This window comes from Amblyomma americanum, chromosome 3, assembly GCF_052857255.1.
Source record: "Amblyomma americanum isolate KBUSLIRL-KWMA chromosome 3, ASM5285725v1, whole genome shotgun sequence".
NCBI lineage: Eukaryota > Metazoa > Arthropoda > Arachnida > Ixodida > Ixodidae > Amblyomma > Amblyomma americanum.
The window spans coordinates 214,095,292-214,112,293 of NC_135499.1; the positions used below are offsets into that span (position 1 = coordinate 214,095,292).

Below are 17,002 nucleotides of genomic sequence, written 5' to 3' on the forward strand. Positions count from 1 at the left end.
AGCCCGCACCGTTTGCAGCGCCATCGGGGGGCGACTTACGAATGATAGACGTCAGCTGCCGTGTACTGCACCACGCCAGAGTGAACTTTTTCTACTGTCTTCGACAGGTGGCGTCGGAACAAGCGAGTCTCAACTGAGGAGCTTTTCCTGGTGGGCGAGCAAAATCGTGTTGCTACAGCGGTTGATGGGGCACCGGACCGGCCCGACTCGACTCTGTAGCCGCTGTCAGCTGTGAGGCCATACGGACCCTCCTCCGGCGTCGTCCTCCGAGCAACGGCAAGCTCGAGGGTACTCGTCTGGTCTGCTGCGCTGCTGCATCCTGCACGCCCCGTGGGCTTCCTTCCACTCCGGCCGCACGGGTTCGAACCTGGCGCCGTTGCCGAACACCGCGTGAGCGCCGTCGGCGCGCCTCGCGGCAGACGCCGTCGCCGGTCGCGTCCTAGCGCGCTGCCTAAAATTAAACCCCGCCGGCGGAGGCACCCGGCCCAGCCCTGGCTCCGCTAGCCAAGGACAACGCACGGCTCTTCGCCGTCGGCTCGGACAGCTACGTAAGTCTCCTCTCGAAACGCCCTTCCGCCCACAGCACCGGAGGTAAACCGGCGACCGCTCGCGCTCTGGTGATGACCGGCAGCGGCTCCGCGTCTGCGAACCGTTCTCCATGGGACGCGTGAGCGCTCGCACGTGCTCACCGATTCTTTCGTGCGAGCAGCTAGCCATAGCGCATCGCACCAGGCGTGTTCCACGTAGGCTTGCCGTTTGCAGCCTGTCGTTCCCCACCTAATGCGGTCCGGCTGACTGAGGTGGGAATGTTGTGGGTGCTCTTTATGCCCGCTGAGCTGTAGGCGTTAGCTGTGTGACAGTGTGGAGTGCTGTGTCTTGAGCGGGCCGCATAATGCCGTATACCTTACGGGGCTCGCCAGTCGTGCTAGAAGCGAGAAGTCTGAGCACGAGCCTGCGCCACTGGTAATTATTGTCTCCATTTAGCAGCGGGGTGATCTGCAAGGTTTTCATCGAAGCATGACCCGTAGATGCCTTCGCAATAGGCCATCATCAAGGAAAATATTCCGGGCAAGTACATGGCAGATTTGCGTGCTTTGCGGAGTGCATGCCCTGCTGCTCTTAAACCGTTTATAAAACCGTTCACTGTTTACATAAACAACCGTTTCCGGCCCAGGGTATAGCAAATGCTGCGCATAGGTACGCTTCTGTGTTACCATTCATCTGGTCGCCTGCATTTTTTTCTCCCGGTTCCTGCCACCGATCGGCTATACACCGAGTCTGAAAACTTAAGGGCTGATAAAGGAGAAAGGATCGCGAGACTTGGTAGCCGCGAGGAAACCTGTGGTGCACTATAGATCCTTACAGTACCGTAGGATATAAAAAAAGGGGTATAGATAACAACGTTTAAATTACAATTTTCGGTAAGAGGTGTTAACTTCAGAGACAATTACAGCTTGTTAATGTGAAAACTCTATGTTGGATAGCCGCCGAAAACACTGAAAGCTGCAACAGTGGCGGAAAGGGGGCGTGACTCATGCGCCTTGTTTTCGTTGTGCTTAGCATTGAACAACGACCACTTTTCAACGGCCATTTTTGTGTGTGTGGCGCACAAGCGATAACATGCTTGAAAGTGGACATTCGACGGCTCGTTCTTTAACTAAATGATACCACAATTTATCTCCAGGGCTGACAGTTCGCTTCGCTGTTTGATTTTTTTTTCTCAGAAACATGCCCACGGGCTGCTGGTTATTTAGCCTTTTCAGTTAAACTTTTTATTTTCCATTATTTGTAAATTACTGCGGACACTAGGTCCAAGCAAGGCCAGGCAGTACGTCGTACTAAAATTTCACACACAAAAATGATAAGATAAGATGCAGCAGCTGGCACAGGACAGGGTTAATTAGGGAGATATGGTAGATACCTTTGTCCCGCAGTGGGCGTAGTGAGGTTGATGATTATGAAGTGCGATTAGTTAGTCCTCACGGGGGAGTGGTGCATTTATCTAACTGCACGCGGTTATTGTACGCGGAGAAAACGAAGTCCTGCGTCTTTTTTTTTTTTCGGGAATAGGGGCGCTAAAGAATTAAAATGGTCGTGTCATGCTTCTTTTGTTGCAATCGGAGTTAGAGAGATGGGTCTGGAGCAAGTTTATCACCAAAGAGAGAGGAAGAAATTCTAGTCTCTCTCTGCCGTAACTATAAAGTTCCACCACGTTAATATTTTTTAATTGTTGCATGAACGACTTAAACAATAACCATTCACTGCGGGCGAAAGTTTCTTTATGCCACATTTAGAAATGGGTTCCACACAATAGATATCCTTGTTTAGGAATAATGAATGAGAGGTAGGAAAGGATCTTGGTAATGCCGAGAGGTTATTTGTTTGTCACAGGCAGCCCAATGTGCGAAATCTCGACAAACAAATACTAATCTTTGAACCTTTCTCGATAAACTGCTGATTTTATGGCACCAGGGGTTTAATAATTCCAACTTGATCTGGTTGTAGGGAGCCTAATTTTAATGTATAAGTTGGTGGAATTTTATTTTCGATTATCTAAAGAAAAAAGATTTTTTTTAGCTAAGGACCACGCAGGACTGGTTGGACGTTTTGAAACTACTAATCAGAGCAGTGTTGCGGCCATCCTGTTTGTTAGATTGCAATTTCTATAAACATAAAGGCAAATAACAGAACATCTTTCGGGCTAACTACTTGAGGGATATTATTGATACACAGTGAAAGAAATGGAAGGGGGCCCGAAACACTTCTACGGAACACCAGGTTCCTTTAGAGGCAACGACAACAACAACCAGATGCAACTGAAAGACAGCCAGAATGGCGGTCATTCAATTAGACATATTGATCACATTTCTTTAAGTAAGTGGTTTTCCAGGTGACAAAAATATTTTATACCGATGTGAGTTTTTGGGTCATACCATTTCAAACATCCAAAATGTGGCGCTCGAACGTCTCTTGTTTGCCTGAACAAAAAAAAAAAAAACTTGTGCCCTTTTGCTGTAAGAGGAATGGTTCTTTTGCGAAGTATTTTTGATCATTTTTTTTATTAGAGCTATCTTAGTCATGCGACTTAAAGAGAAACAAGGCATTAGGAAATACTTTTTTTTAAGTTACGTTCTTGTCACATCACTGCCATTCTTTTCGTTTTGTCCTTTCATTTGCACAATTTTGGCAATCGTTTGAGAGCATACGGACAATGTTTTGACATATTTTTGTTTTTAGACCTCAGAATGTTCTGCTTCAAGAAGTCATTAAAAAAAGTATTTTTTTCAAATTTGAATTACTTCTCGGCGTTACAAACACATTGAACTGTTCAAGGTAAATAGTTTTGGTCGTTGGTGTTTACGCATATATTGCCGGCAAAAAATGAAATTGTCGAACTTGAGAGAATTTTTCATAAGGGAGCGAATACTCTTTGGCGTCCACCGAAGCGCAGCCATATACGGCGAACTTTTTCTGCGTAATTATCTTTAATACGGAAAATAAAGAATGATAAGTATTTGGTGGGAGGCAAGGCACAGTTCATGTCCCGATCTGGTGAACACCTGAGAAAGAAAACGCCCTAAATGCAATTGTCTTTTGCCCTGCACTGCCACACAGCGTTGAAACGTGCGTTTACTGGCTGACAGGCGAAATAATTGGTTATTTAATCTGTTGTGAGTGCGGGAGATATGCTTAAAGCATAAAATGCTTAAAGCATAAAATTTGTCCAACGACTAAAATAATTTTTTTTATTATTACCCGCGCTGTCTTATTACCCGCGCTGAACCCAAGTTAGTGTATACAGCGGTAAAGCGTAGCAATTAAAGTTAGTTCTGGAAGATCAAACTGCATTCATTTCGTAACGCAGTCATTCTGTATGCCAAAAGTCACTGTAAATATATGAAATTGAGGGATTTACCCTAGGAACAACTGGAAAAACCCGCAGCGATTTGCACGGTATACGTTTGCCTTGTGTATGGCTCTTTATCATGCCCAGCAATTCTGGACAAAAGCATTTTTCAAAGCGAAGCAACTCATGAAAGAATTTTTTTCATGTGTTGTAAGATCTCACTATAACAATAAATATATCCCCTGATCTTCTGTCGGCAGGCTTGCATTTTTTTTGCTATTAACTTTTTTGATATCATCAAAAGCGTTCCCCATTGGTTTCTATGATAGTCTTAACTGCTGGATGCGAGCGATGGAAAAATTTTTGAATAAAAGATTTTCTTACGCATCGGAAGAATGGACCATTACATTCAATATTTCGATCACAATATTCCAATTTTTTTCCGCGCATGTTGGGCATGAATACTTGTTTCTTAAAACAAAGACGCATTGTTAAAATTACAACAGATTTTTTTTTCATGTTACAGCAAATGAAGTGCGCTGTGTGGTAACAGCGAGCATTCCTGGCAATTATTTTTAAATTTCAGACTGGATGTATTTTGACATTCCTCCTTACTTTCGCTCTTGAAAATGTTGCAAAAACAAAAAATCTTGTTTTTTTTTTCTACCTATAACAAAATGCCGCATCTATACCATGAAGACTTTCCGAGCACGCGCAATGTGCATACCCATGCAGCAAATCTGGAGAAAAACATTTTTGAGTGGGAAACCGTTTATGAACTTAATTTTTTCATATAATTTAAGATTTCACTATAACAACCAATATATCCGCTGATCACCAAATGGCAGTCTTGTATTTTTTTTTTCTATTCACGTTTTTGCCGCCGTCAAAAGTGTTCACCATTGGTCTGCTGTGGCAGCCTTAACTGTTCGATGTGATCACTGGAAACCCTTTAAAAGAAAGATTTTGCTACATATCGAATAATAGACCATTACCTTCAATATTCCCATAAGAGTGTCTTACAATTTTCCAATTTTCAAAATTTTTGCCCGAGAAAGCTGGACTTGCTCGTATTTCATTTTCTGGCTTTTTTTTCCGGGGCTATTTCGGTGTCACTTCCTCTGAAGGCATACGCATTAGATAACGAAAAAATTCAGTGGAGTCACGTACCTCTGATGCTAATTACGCGTTCTTGAACAATGGAACTTCGAGCCCCAACGCGGGCATTTTTAGATGCTGTGCTAATCAATGTAAATACACTTTTGTGTGCTTAGCAAGGTTTCTGCACCTGTCCTATGACGTCAAACTTATGTCAGTTGCTGGATAGTTTCGGAAACCGAAAGAACTTTGCATGACCATCACACTTACTATCACACTTCACAAGTTTAAGAGCCTATAGTCATTACTATCAAACACGGTGTCCTGAATTCTGGTTTGTACCTTTTTTATTTACTTATTATGGTGCAGAAATGTTGTGTGCAACACTCCCTAAAAAGTTGAATTTTTTCAGAGAAGTGGAATTAACATTGGAAAATTTATTATCAGGTAAACTGAAGCAGTTGTTTTTGCAAAGCTTTTTTTCTCGTCATTTGCAGAAATGCTCACATGCCTTATGGTGACTGTACCCGTAGTAGCATGCTAAGCTAACAACCAGGCAGACCTCTTCTGTATCCATTAAAAGTCTCTCCTCCTATATCCTATATAATGTACTGATGTGTGTGTTACGCGTCTGAATGATTGTGTACTTTTTATTTCTCTTTGATTACTGTGGAAGAGGTGCTTATTGCTTCTCTGTTTAATATATGTACCTATTCTATGCGCTCGTAAAGGGGATGGGAGCTGGTCAAGCTGTATAAAAACAGCTTTTTTTTTCCATCCCCTCATGTATACGACACAGAAATAAACCGAGATTCAAGAAATAAAAATAACTCCTATTTTTCGTACTTATTGCAAATGGAAAGTATAAATTCATTATTAAAATCTGAAATTATTATTGTAAAATATGAATTGTAGAATGCAATATTTTAATGATAAATTTTATTATAATTTAAAGTGTATACATGTCTGTAAATTGCTCTTCATGATCTTGTGACGAGTATTTGTACGTGCAGTGTTTTTGTGAAGGAAAGCAATACATACCAACGCTGTGTTGTTTGCAAGCCTGCTCGAAGCATGTTGTGCGATTACTGAGCAGACCGACAGGCAATTAGGAGAGCTTAGCGAAACTGTTGCGTAGAGCCTTATGTCACTCTCTTCTTAAATGTTTTTTTTTCTCCGCGTCGAAGGTCGAGTTGCTGGGTTCCCTTGTCAGCTCGGCCCTTTCGCCATGTTTATACATAGTCACGCCAGGCTTGGCTCCTTGCATCGACCGATGCTTGCGACATCTCGTGGGATGCCTGACGGTACAACAGGGCACGCGGCAACAGTGGGGTTGGATGTTCCTCAAGCAGTGCTTCTATTTATTCTTTCTATATATCGTGCGGTTGGTGACCCCCTTCTGGCTCCAGTCTCTCCCGCTGTTTCGAAGTCGCCTGCGTACTCTGGCCAACCGTTCATTTTCAGTCGAAGCTGAAACGAATGCACTTCACAGTACACCTGATTTGCGTATAGTTAAGTAAAATAATGAGCACCTTTTCTCGTGCTGTAGAAGTCGGCGAAGATCGGCGTAACAAACTTATGAAGGGTGTGACGCAAAAAATAGTGTTGTATTTAGTGACAAAGGATCACCTTTATCACTAAATTCACCAGAATTTCTTACACATACCCTCAATGTAGCCTGAATATGTAGCGGCGCGTCACAGCTATTCTCGGCCCCGCCGCGGTGGCTCAATAGTTTGGACTCTCGACTTCTGAGCCGGGGGACCGGGTTCGATCACGGCCACCGCGGCCGCGTTTCGATGGAGGCGAAACGCAAGACGTCCTACTGGGAGATGTCACCGCTCGTTAAAGAACCCCGGGTGGTCGAAATTATCCAGAACCCTCGACTATGGCGTCTCTCAGTGGTTTTTGGAAGGGAAACCCCATAAACCAAACTAAACCGAACAACTGTTCTCGCAAAAGCGTCTCCGCCGGTAATCTATATTCAAAATTATATTCACCATTACGTGGGGCCCCTGGCCTTTCTCACAGTAGCGCCTATATAAGATCGATTTTCGGACAAGAGCAGTTCAGAGGCTGTGTAGCACTTAAAAGGAAACGAAATCTATATCTCTGCTGCACCGCAATCAACGCATGCCTTAATCTCGCGCACTTTATTTTCTTGAAATTTGCATGCAGTACGTGCCTATAATCGCAAACGTATACGTTGAAAGTTGAATGGTATTTTAGGTGTCAAAGGCTATACCGCGGGTTTTCACATGCGTCGTAGTGGAGAGTTGTTGATTAATTTCAATCACCTGGCGCTAGAACGAAAAAAAAAGAAATCTTGAAAATAACTCACTTTCTTTCTTCAAGCTACCCAAAGGAGGAACTGCAATGTTGCGTAAAGTGGACCGACTGCATTTTATTTTAATTATTTCCTCTAAGTAAAGTAAATAATTACCCTGTTGAATTATAAGCCCAGAAAAAGAAAGTTTGTAGACACTGCAGTAATTTAGAAAATTGGTTTCTATTACAGGATTGTTGTTGCTTGTAACTTATACTTGGAGCAAAATGATGAAATACGCTGCGTGACGCGAGATTTTTGCTCAAAATAACAATATGGTTCGGTGTAGGCAACGTGTGGTGTAGGCAACACAGCAACACACGATAGTAGGGTGGCATACACTATAGGTCAAGCAAGTTTATAACCCTTTTCTTCTTTTTCATTTGACCCCCTGAAGAGGGCGGCAGATGAGAGCCACAGTTGACAGCGAATCTCTTTGGCAGGCGGTCCTGTAGAGCCGGAGCGTTGTGCTTGCCGAAAGAGGTGCCATGGTGACCCCGCTGCCCGAAGCGCCCACTCTGGTGCTCATTGACGGAAGCTGTGCTCTGCTGAGCCGACAAGTGAGCGCACCATGTGCAGGCATCGCCCCATCCCAACCCTCGCTGCCCGCTTGCTTCCTTGAGCTGCGGCTGTGCCCTGATCTGCATGCAGGAAGGACAACACGGCGCCGATGAGGGGCGCTATATAGCTGACCGCAGCAGCGCGCAGAAGATGCGACCTTGATGCGTGCAGGTCTCTTGGAAAGCTTTTTGTAAAATGCTGGCATGTGCACGGTGGCTGACGCCTGTGCTTGGCTTAAGTTCATTCTGGCGACGCTCAGAAGCTCGGCGTCATAACGTGCCAGCGTTCCAAGAGCGTGTGCTTGGCACTTCGCAAACTCACATCCTCACCTATACAGCCTGCGCAAACGTCGGCTGGTGCTTTGGTGTCGCCGCATCATTCGCGAAGGCAACGTGTGTTCGTCCATCTGCCGCCGCTGGATCGCGAGCAACGCAACCAATGTCGCCAGCGACTTACCCTCTTCATGACGTTACTTGCAAGCCGGCAACGGATCCACTCCGCGTCCACTCCGGCCTTATTTATGCTCCGGGAAAGAATGGAGCTAAAAAATGCAAGTGAAGGAGCAGCTCTTGCGCTACTGCAACCGCCCCAGCTGCCCAGTTCCCGTCGCTTGTACGGAGCGCGACGGGTATCAACAACTCTTTTTTGCAACTTGCTAACTGCGTAACCCCTCTTCGCCCGCTAAGTTACCCTGGATTCATTTCCAGTGAAACATGGCCGCTGTGAGAGTGATGCACGCTAGCGGCGCAGCCGGATTTGTGACGAGCTGTATTGTGCATGTGTTTACGATTGCTAATCACATCTAACCTATACGTCGGCATCTGACACGAGGACTTGCATTATGTTCGCTGCCGAGGTCCTTTTTCCCCGTATGACGTATTCCCGGTGCATCTGTTGTAAAAGCGCGTTCTCGGTGCGTGCCATCAGTGGCCCCCCAGAAACTATAAAGCTGCACGCCTCCACGCGTCCTACTGTCTAAACACTAATACGCCCTTGTAAGGGAGTTAAAAAGGGAGTAAGCTGTCCTCTAGCCTACTCCGTTTCACAAAAGGGTGTGCGCTAGAGGACACTCCCTTTTTACTCCTTTCTGTCTAGATTGCAGACATGCATGTATATGGCGTACGGTCTGATGCATAATACGATACATGCCAGCGAGGAAGATTGTCTGCACCGGAGAGAGGGCATTGATGTGAGGAGACAAAGAACACCACAGTGGGATATATGCTATGCTTAGCGCTTTATGGCGCCCCTCGTTTTAAAAATCCTTGTCCTATCTGCGCTGCAAGTTATCTTCAAGAAAGCACCAACGTGGCCACGAGGACGCCCTGTTAATGACAGCGCAGGCTGCGGTGAAACCCGTGCTATAGATCTCCGTTAACCATTGGCTTGTGTCCTGGCTATACATCCGGTCAGCGGACGGACCGGAACAGGCGCAAAAAGGAAGGCAAAACTTTCCCTCCGTCAGCACGGTCTTTTTATCACGAGCAGTGAGCTCAACGGGAAGACTAGACACAGCTGCCACGCCTGCGATAGAACGCTGCTCTCTTCCCAAAGGGAATGCTCTCCTGAGGTCGTCGTCCTCGTCTGCTGCTGGGGGGTCCCTGAACTACGTCGCAATGAACGACCTCTTTTAATGCGCGAGTATAGTATATATACGTCATCGGAAAATGTTCCGGGGTTTGTCGCTTGAACGGAAACCTGCGGCGAGTCGACAGGCGAAGATTAGCGATTGTGACCCGAGGACGCTATCCGCGTGTTAACGCCCGACGAAAAGATCGTCAGCTATGGCAGAGGAGGCTTTGGCTTTCCCTATGTGTGTGAACGAATCGTGATGCAGGCACACATGGCGGCCTGGGGTCGCGTGCGTATGCCGTGAACTGGGAGAGCGAGGGCACTGCCCGCACTCTATATACAGAGCCGCTGAACGAGAGTGGCTGAAAGTTTCCAGCATTTGTGTAATGCGGCTGAAGAAGCGGCATCGATACAGCCGGATACAGCTCAAGAACGAAGCAGCTTTTCCCCGCCAAAGGATCCCCTTCCAGTCAGTGGCGTCTGCTAGCGTGATAGTGCAGGGAGGGGCGGTACAATGCAGGGAGGCGACTGCACCCGACCATGGAGGGAGCGGACCCTTATGATCTGCCACACCCTGCACTGTTACGCTAGTAGGGTCATTAGAAACGACCGGCGCCATAAGCTGGAAGGGGATCCTTTGACGGGGAGTTCTTGAGTTGCATGCGACTGTAGCAGTCTCCCATTTCGGGCTTTCCTGGGCACACACGATAATAGCCGAGGCTTCGCTATCATTGCTTCACTGCGGGCGTTCACCATGAAAATGCGCACAACGGGAACTCGTCTGCAGCTACGGATATATGCAGTCGAACAGCAGTGTTTGCTTTAGCGCCCACAATAGTATTCGCGTGATACGCAATTCCGGCTTCGTAATAACCGTCCGAAGCTTGACATCTCGCGTGCGAATGGTTGTCGCGCGATTTCTACCGCTTGCAATTAAGCTTGTGACTAAGCGAGGAAGTTTTCGCGAAGGAGCGTTTCTTGTTTAAAGCTGTAGCTTGGCTTGTATTTCCTGATGTTCAAATACAGGACCTCACATGCAGGAAGAGGTGTGTTTTGTTTTAATACAACTAGCTCGCACCAAGTCGCCCCGTACTTTGTATATTTTGGATCGTCTGCTACTCATGTCATGTTATGGCAACGGTGAGCCTTACCTCCCAAATGACGCCCTTTGCTTCCTTTCTAAGTGAGGAGTGAGCCGCTGTTTTTCCCCTCTGGCCGCGTCGTAAAATACACTGCACGGTGGAAATTTTGGTTGAACACCAAAAAGCTGTTCTAAATTCATACGCTATAAGCAAAAAAGGCAACGTTCTTCTTCTCATACGACTCTTGTAGCATACACGCTACCAGTCAGCAGCGAGGAAGCCGACTACCACGCGACCTTGCTTCAAACAACGCTCTTGCGTGCCTCATGCTATACACATGTTGTCAGTGCGCTGATTAAGCCAATGCGCACGGCCGTTAAAATAATAATAATAATTGGCTTTTTTGAGGAAGGAAATGCGCAGTATCTGTCTCATTTATCGTTGGGCACCTGAACCGCGCCGTAAGGTAAGGGATAAAGGAGGGAGTGAAAGAAGAAAGGAAGAGAGAGGTGCCGTAGTGGAGGGCTCCGGAATAATTTCGACCACCTGGGGATCTTTAACGTGCACTGACATCGCACAGCACACGGGCGCCTTAGCGTTTTTCCTCCATAAAAACGCAGCCGCCGCGGTCGGGTTCGAACCCGGGAACTCCGGATCAGTAGCCGAGCGCCCTAACCACTGAGCCACCGCGGCGGGTGCCGTTAAAAGGGACCCTGAAATGATTTCGATGGTCATGTTCCATTGCAGCAAATCTATACAGGTGGTCTTTGTGAATATTTGAGTCAAATTTAAAACCTCTGCGTGGGCCTTACAATTTACAAATCATTTTTAAAAATTGCTGCTCGCAATCTACTAGACCGAAACTTCACCACACGTTCTTAGCCACCTTACCCTGATGACGTTGATGGGCAATCTGTGCAAGCCTTCTCATTAGGCTTGCCTAATTGATGTGGGCGGGATGGGGCAAGGCGAGGTTATGTCCCGACCTGCTCTCTTTATTTGTTTCATAATGTCGTATACCATTTGGGTTGTCACGGCGAAACCCGGGCGACGTCCGAGACGACCAAATTTCCTGATTAGTTGAGACAGTGCTGACGTCACTGGTGTCGTGTGACCACCAAGGACCAAACACAGCACACCGCCAAATTTGAAAATCCATCACCACCGGAGAAACTAGAGACGCTGCGACGCTATCGACATCGCTACCGCGGAGAGGGCAAACGCAGTAGGGGGCGTCCGAGGGTCAGGTGGGCGGAGGAAGTAATAAACAAAAACACTTTATGGCCGCCCGCAGGAATCGAGCCCGCGGCGGCGCAAACAGATCAACTTCGCTGTCAACTCCATTAGACCACACTTGCGATCGCCGCCGCCGAACATCCCGCGTGTTTAATTGCCAGTATCTCGATCTGTGCTTCGAATTTCTTCGTCATCACCAGCCTCCATTCGTGCGCAAGTCAGTTCAAAACCAAGGGCGACGGGCACCTGCACGAACAAAGCCCAAATTCGAACTCTTAGCCGAAAATTTGGACGGTACAATAGCGGAGGAGAAAAGGGGCGACGGCCCCCGCGTCACTGGGCGACTGCTCCTGGATGAGTATGGCCGTGCGTCCGAGAGCTCCAGCCACAAGTGTTCGTAATGGATCCAGAACAAACCGCTTCCCCATTGCACCCTTTTTTTTCGAAATCGGTTTCCGTACAGCGCCCATCCTTGTCTTATATGTCTTCTATAGCATGGAAATTTTCTTTACGCTGCAGTTATATCTCTAAGAAAGCAAACCAACTTTCCCCAAAACTCTTCTTGGATATATTTATTCCATATTTTTTATTTTTGGACAGTGATGTGGAAGGAGAGAAGGCATTAGCCAATCAGCGCTCAATAAATTGACAGGCGTCACCCGGGTGGCCCCCCTCCGAATGTTCGAAAATAGGCGCCCTCACCTGACGTGTATATACCCTCTGACAGCACGTGCATGAAATGTGTGCTTGGCCTTACTCGACCGCCTTCGTTTCGTTCTGCTTACTCTCCGACTGCGCCTGTGACTTATTTACCGATGGGGGCCTTCTTTCCTTTTGCTTGCTCCTTCCCTGCAGGGAGCGAAAATAAGTCAACTGGCGCAATCCCCTGCCTATGAACGTTCTTAACTATTTACCAGCAACGCCTCTGAAACGTTGCATTTCTCCTTTTAAGCTGTCATATCCAAGTGCGGGAGCCCGCGTGCATATACAAACTGGTTTACTAGCGCATGCGTCCCACTGTCCTGGATGGCCGCCGCAGCAGCATGGCGCAAGTCATACGGCTCTCGGCATATGCCCAGAACTGCATGGGTTTAATGCGCCCTGTTGTGTTTCATAAACTTAAGAGTATTGTGGCACCACATAATAGTGTGAACGGACAGTGTATTAGCGACGTCGATTGAATGGGCGAGCGGTGACGTTCGACGCCTTTACTTGAAGGCGCTGGGACTGGCTGGCGGACGGGTCGGTGCGGGAGAGCGGGCTGTTAGTCTCACAGCGATCCGGTCTGCCACGTTTTTGTCGTTCTTGGCCGCCTGCTTCATCTGGCACATTCAAGTAGTGACGTTGTTTGTATGCGCTTTGCTTTTTTCCGCAATTTGCGCCGACTTTCTTGAAACAGGCAGTGCTCAGATGGAGTCCGGCATCCTTGGAGAGGTCCATGGTTACCGCCATTATTAAAAAGCTAGCGATACAGCGTTAACTCTGGCTTTTGCGGTTATCTCCGCAAGTTTAGGCGCTGGCCGTTGGAACATTTTCTTTATTTAAGCCTGCTATGTATTTTATTAATATCCCCGAGAGAAGCATTGATTTGGGAAGCTTGTCGCGCCGCCACGCGGTGCAGTTCTTTTCCAACAAATTCTATTTCCACCAAGGGACGCATGTTGCGATCGGACATTGAGACACGTTCTCTGCGGGCCGTCGCGTTCCACTGATAAGGACACGACATAATCGGCCGATTCTTCGGTGCACATACAAAACTGCATCTGCCCCCGCCACCTGTCTCACCCATTGTGTACGCAGGACACCGAGTCTTCGTCGCCTCCAGGATCCCCTCCCGAGGGGGTAAAGAAGGCGCCAGGATGCTCGTGGCGCGACCAGTGGCGCATCGGGGCGCTCATGGGCGCCTCGGTGGTGTCCCTCTACTGCTGCGTCTTCTGGCTCATCTACGCGCTCTCCATGGAGGGCGGCCGACGGCCGGGGCTCTTCCTCTCGGCCACCTGCCTGCTGCTGCTCGTAGCCCTGGGCGTCACGCTGCTCTCCATCCGGAAGCTGTGCGACCTGCTGTCGCCGGCGCCGGTGCCCGTCTGACCCAGCCCGGACCCGCCGCCTAGCGGGGGTGTGCTGTCCGACGACAGCGCCGTCTGAGTGTCCCCTGGCGGCGCGGGCACGATGTCAGTAGGATTCTGCGGTGCACGCGCTGCCCGAGGTCGAAGGAGCGATGTCTGTCCGAGCACGATGCAAGCGCCAAGCTCCGAGTTTTCATCGGCTGGACGCGGAGCCATCGTCTTTCTTGCGGAGTGCTCTGAACGCGCCTTTTCCGTTCTGGTGGCGTTATAGAATGACGGGCATTCGGTGCTTATGGTGGTTGGCAGATCCTCAAGCACATGCGCATGCCGCGGCCTTTCCTCGGGATTTTTGACACCACGACATCACAGGCCCCGACCTTATGGAGTTTCTAGGGCGTTGCTAAGTACTCGGTTTCTGTGACAATGACAGCAAGTGCTCTGTAAAAGTAGGTACTTCTTGAAACAGGAAGGATAACCACAAAATATAACACCGGAGTGCAGCAGAAGCGCATGCTATAAGCACGCACCAGCACAATTCAAGTCTTGCGGGAGACCAAGATAGTAGCACTCATATGTGCGACTTGGAGCCCCGGAGTACCGCAGTCTACCTAGAATCGCTTCATTGGAATCAGCGAGCCACCTAACTTTAAGCACCGAAGGAATGTTCTGCACCTCAATACCCTTTTCACAGACAGCAAAGTGCACCGCGTCAGGCCTGCAGCAATACCTGGACCACCCGTAAGTGGTCATCGTGGACGCTTCCAGTGCTATGTCACGGAACAGGAGTGTATACGGCTCAGTCTCGCGTCCTTCAAGGAGTGCCTCAACATTTCCTCAAGCCTCCAAGTGCGAGCCACGGGTGACGGTGACGGCACTGGGAATTGTGTAATTTCTCGACTCTCTCTAGTGAGCAGGAAACTTTGGTCCTTGTGAGTGACTGCGTAAGTTTTTCGCTGGCGGCTCAACGCAAGACAGAGATTCGCCAAAAGTACCTTGCTCGTGTACGGGCTTTGAACTTGACGTGTTATAACCTGCCTTATATATACCTGACCTTACGACGGCGAGTTGCTGTTATTCGAGCGTCGTGCAAATTTTAAATTTCTCACTGAGAGGCACGCCACCCCGCGATGTAGTTAGGTTTCTTTAAGCATGCATGCGTCTTTAATACCATACTAGGTCACTGTTCGCGCAGGTACGCGGTGCGAAAATACGTTTGACCGATGTATACTCATACAAAGTGGAGCCATCATATAAGACATCGTACACGCACTGTATTCACAGATGGCAATCCAAGCCAACTGTCTTTTTTTGTGACAAGAATAGTGGTTTTCCTGACATCCGCAAAGCTAATAACACCTTATCCCTGGTGGATGCAGTAAATATGCAAGTTTGATAATGGGGATACGGTATTTATCTCGTTTGAATAAAGGGAGTGCAGTATTAGAACTTAACTGGCCCCGCACAAGCGCCATTTTGAAAGCTCCTGCCGACTGTCGAAGCCGCAGTTATCTTCTGTCAAACGTATATTCGTCTTACTTATCGCTTGAGCGATTTTTGCGCTATCACGGCATTACTGATTCACGCACAAGTCCGTCTCCTGTGCTCGCGAACACGGTTTCAACGAGGCCCACTGTTCCGGGCTGAGCAGATGGTGAAGCTGGAAGCATCTTGGTGCTGGCCGCGGAGAAGGCCGAACTATTTATACTGCGTGTATACTCTGGTACCAATAACAATGCACACTGTCCTCCTACCATGCGGTAAGACAAGAATATATCGTCTTGTGGATTGCGGCGCTTCATCTGAATATCAGCAGTGGGATCTGACATCAGGTCTCAGATTCGCATGTTTAAAAAACTGGACGCCATGGTGAGTGAATGCTCTTTTTAGTCTGTTTATTTTTAATTTACTTTGTGTTCTATTGGCGCTTTATCTCGGTATCTCAGCCTTTTGTTTTATTCATGAGATGTTTCCGGAAATCACGAGAGTTGTGTGGCGAGGAGACTTGATTCTTTGGGTGCACCCTTTGTCAAAATTAGAGACGCCGATGGTTTCCTGCCAGTGTTCCAAATCTGTTGACTGTGAGAGGAACTCTTATGCTGGCCCCTCCTAAACTTATAGACTCCCACGCATGTTACAAGTATTGCTATGGCTGAATCTACGTTTTATGCCGAACAATAGCCAAGACAAGTACGAAACCTCATCTACCCGGCATTCCTGCGTATCTACATGGTGGGTGAAGTTCAGCGCCGTCTGCTTTCCCTCAAGGTAATATTGACAGACTCTATTACAGATTACAGGGGAGTGGCTGTTAAAGTGCGTGACGTCACAGAAAAGAGAAACAGTACATCTTTTAGGTTTGCCACGCTATGCTATTTCAAGGCGCCTCTGGAGTGGTAATACAATATTTCTGCTAGCGCTTTCCAGCTTCGGATGCAGCTTTCCATAGCGAGGCTGTGGTGGCCTGAAACGAGTTATGGCTATCGGAGATTAAAAACAGCGCCCCAAAAATGTGGCTGTTGGAGAAAGTAGTCTGCTGTTGCATATACATAGTTTCCACTCGTGTCGTAGCGGCCGCCATCCGTGGAACCACAAGCGCAGAAAAAAACTTGGGCCTGTTTTCTAACCCGCTTATCACCACATGTGCTCCGGCGTATATGTAGCAGATACATGCTGTGCGCACAAAGATGGTGCCTGTGACGTCATGTGCAGACTATCTTTATGCATGCCTAGTGATGCAGGTCTGCCTCGGTGCAGCGCCTTGTGGTTACGGTAAAGTCCAGACAAGTCTGCGGCAATGGACAGGGCGTTTCCTGATTACTGGGCGAGATTAGCGTTTTATCGGCGCCCGCTGTGTACAATTCAGCCAGCTTACGCGAGCACTCTTTCTTATAATGGCCTGAGTCACATTTGGAATGTGTCCCTCAAAAAAGCGTGCCGGTGTCGTAAGGTGTGTTCTAATAAAGACTGCTTACGTGCACGCATAGCAAGCCCGTGGTTTCCTTGTCGTTACCGGTTTTTCGAGCCATTCAAAGTAAAAGACGAGATGACAGCTCTCACTCAACTCGGCGTTTATTTTCATAGCTCTATTGTGCGTACAGAATCAGCCTGTACCGGCAAGCCCATCATCATCGAAGCAGACGAGATCGCAGGAACAGAGAATTTGAATATGTAGGATTTATTTATTTATTGTTTTTTTTTTTCACCCGATTGCGAA

At 47.8% G+C, this 17,002-nt stretch overlaps 1 protein-coding gene across 1 annotated transcript; it reads left to right on the top strand.

Annotated features, from left to right (window-relative positions):
* Nucleotides 1-278: 278 nt before the first annotated feature.
* LOC144126043 (uncharacterized) lies at nucleotides 279-16,773 on the top strand. The gene is made up of 3 exons (XM_077659946.1): nucleotides 279-548; nucleotides 7,715-7,831; nucleotides 13,523-16,773. Exons 2-3 carry the CDS (start codon nucleotides 7,760-7,762, stop codon nucleotides 13,808-13,810), a joined length of 360 nt encoding a protein of 119 aa, XP_077516072.1. The 5' UTR covers nucleotides 279-548; nucleotides 7,715-7,759; the 3' UTR covers nucleotides 13,811-16,773.
* The last annotated feature ends 229 nt before the right edge of the window (nucleotides 16,774-17,002 follow it).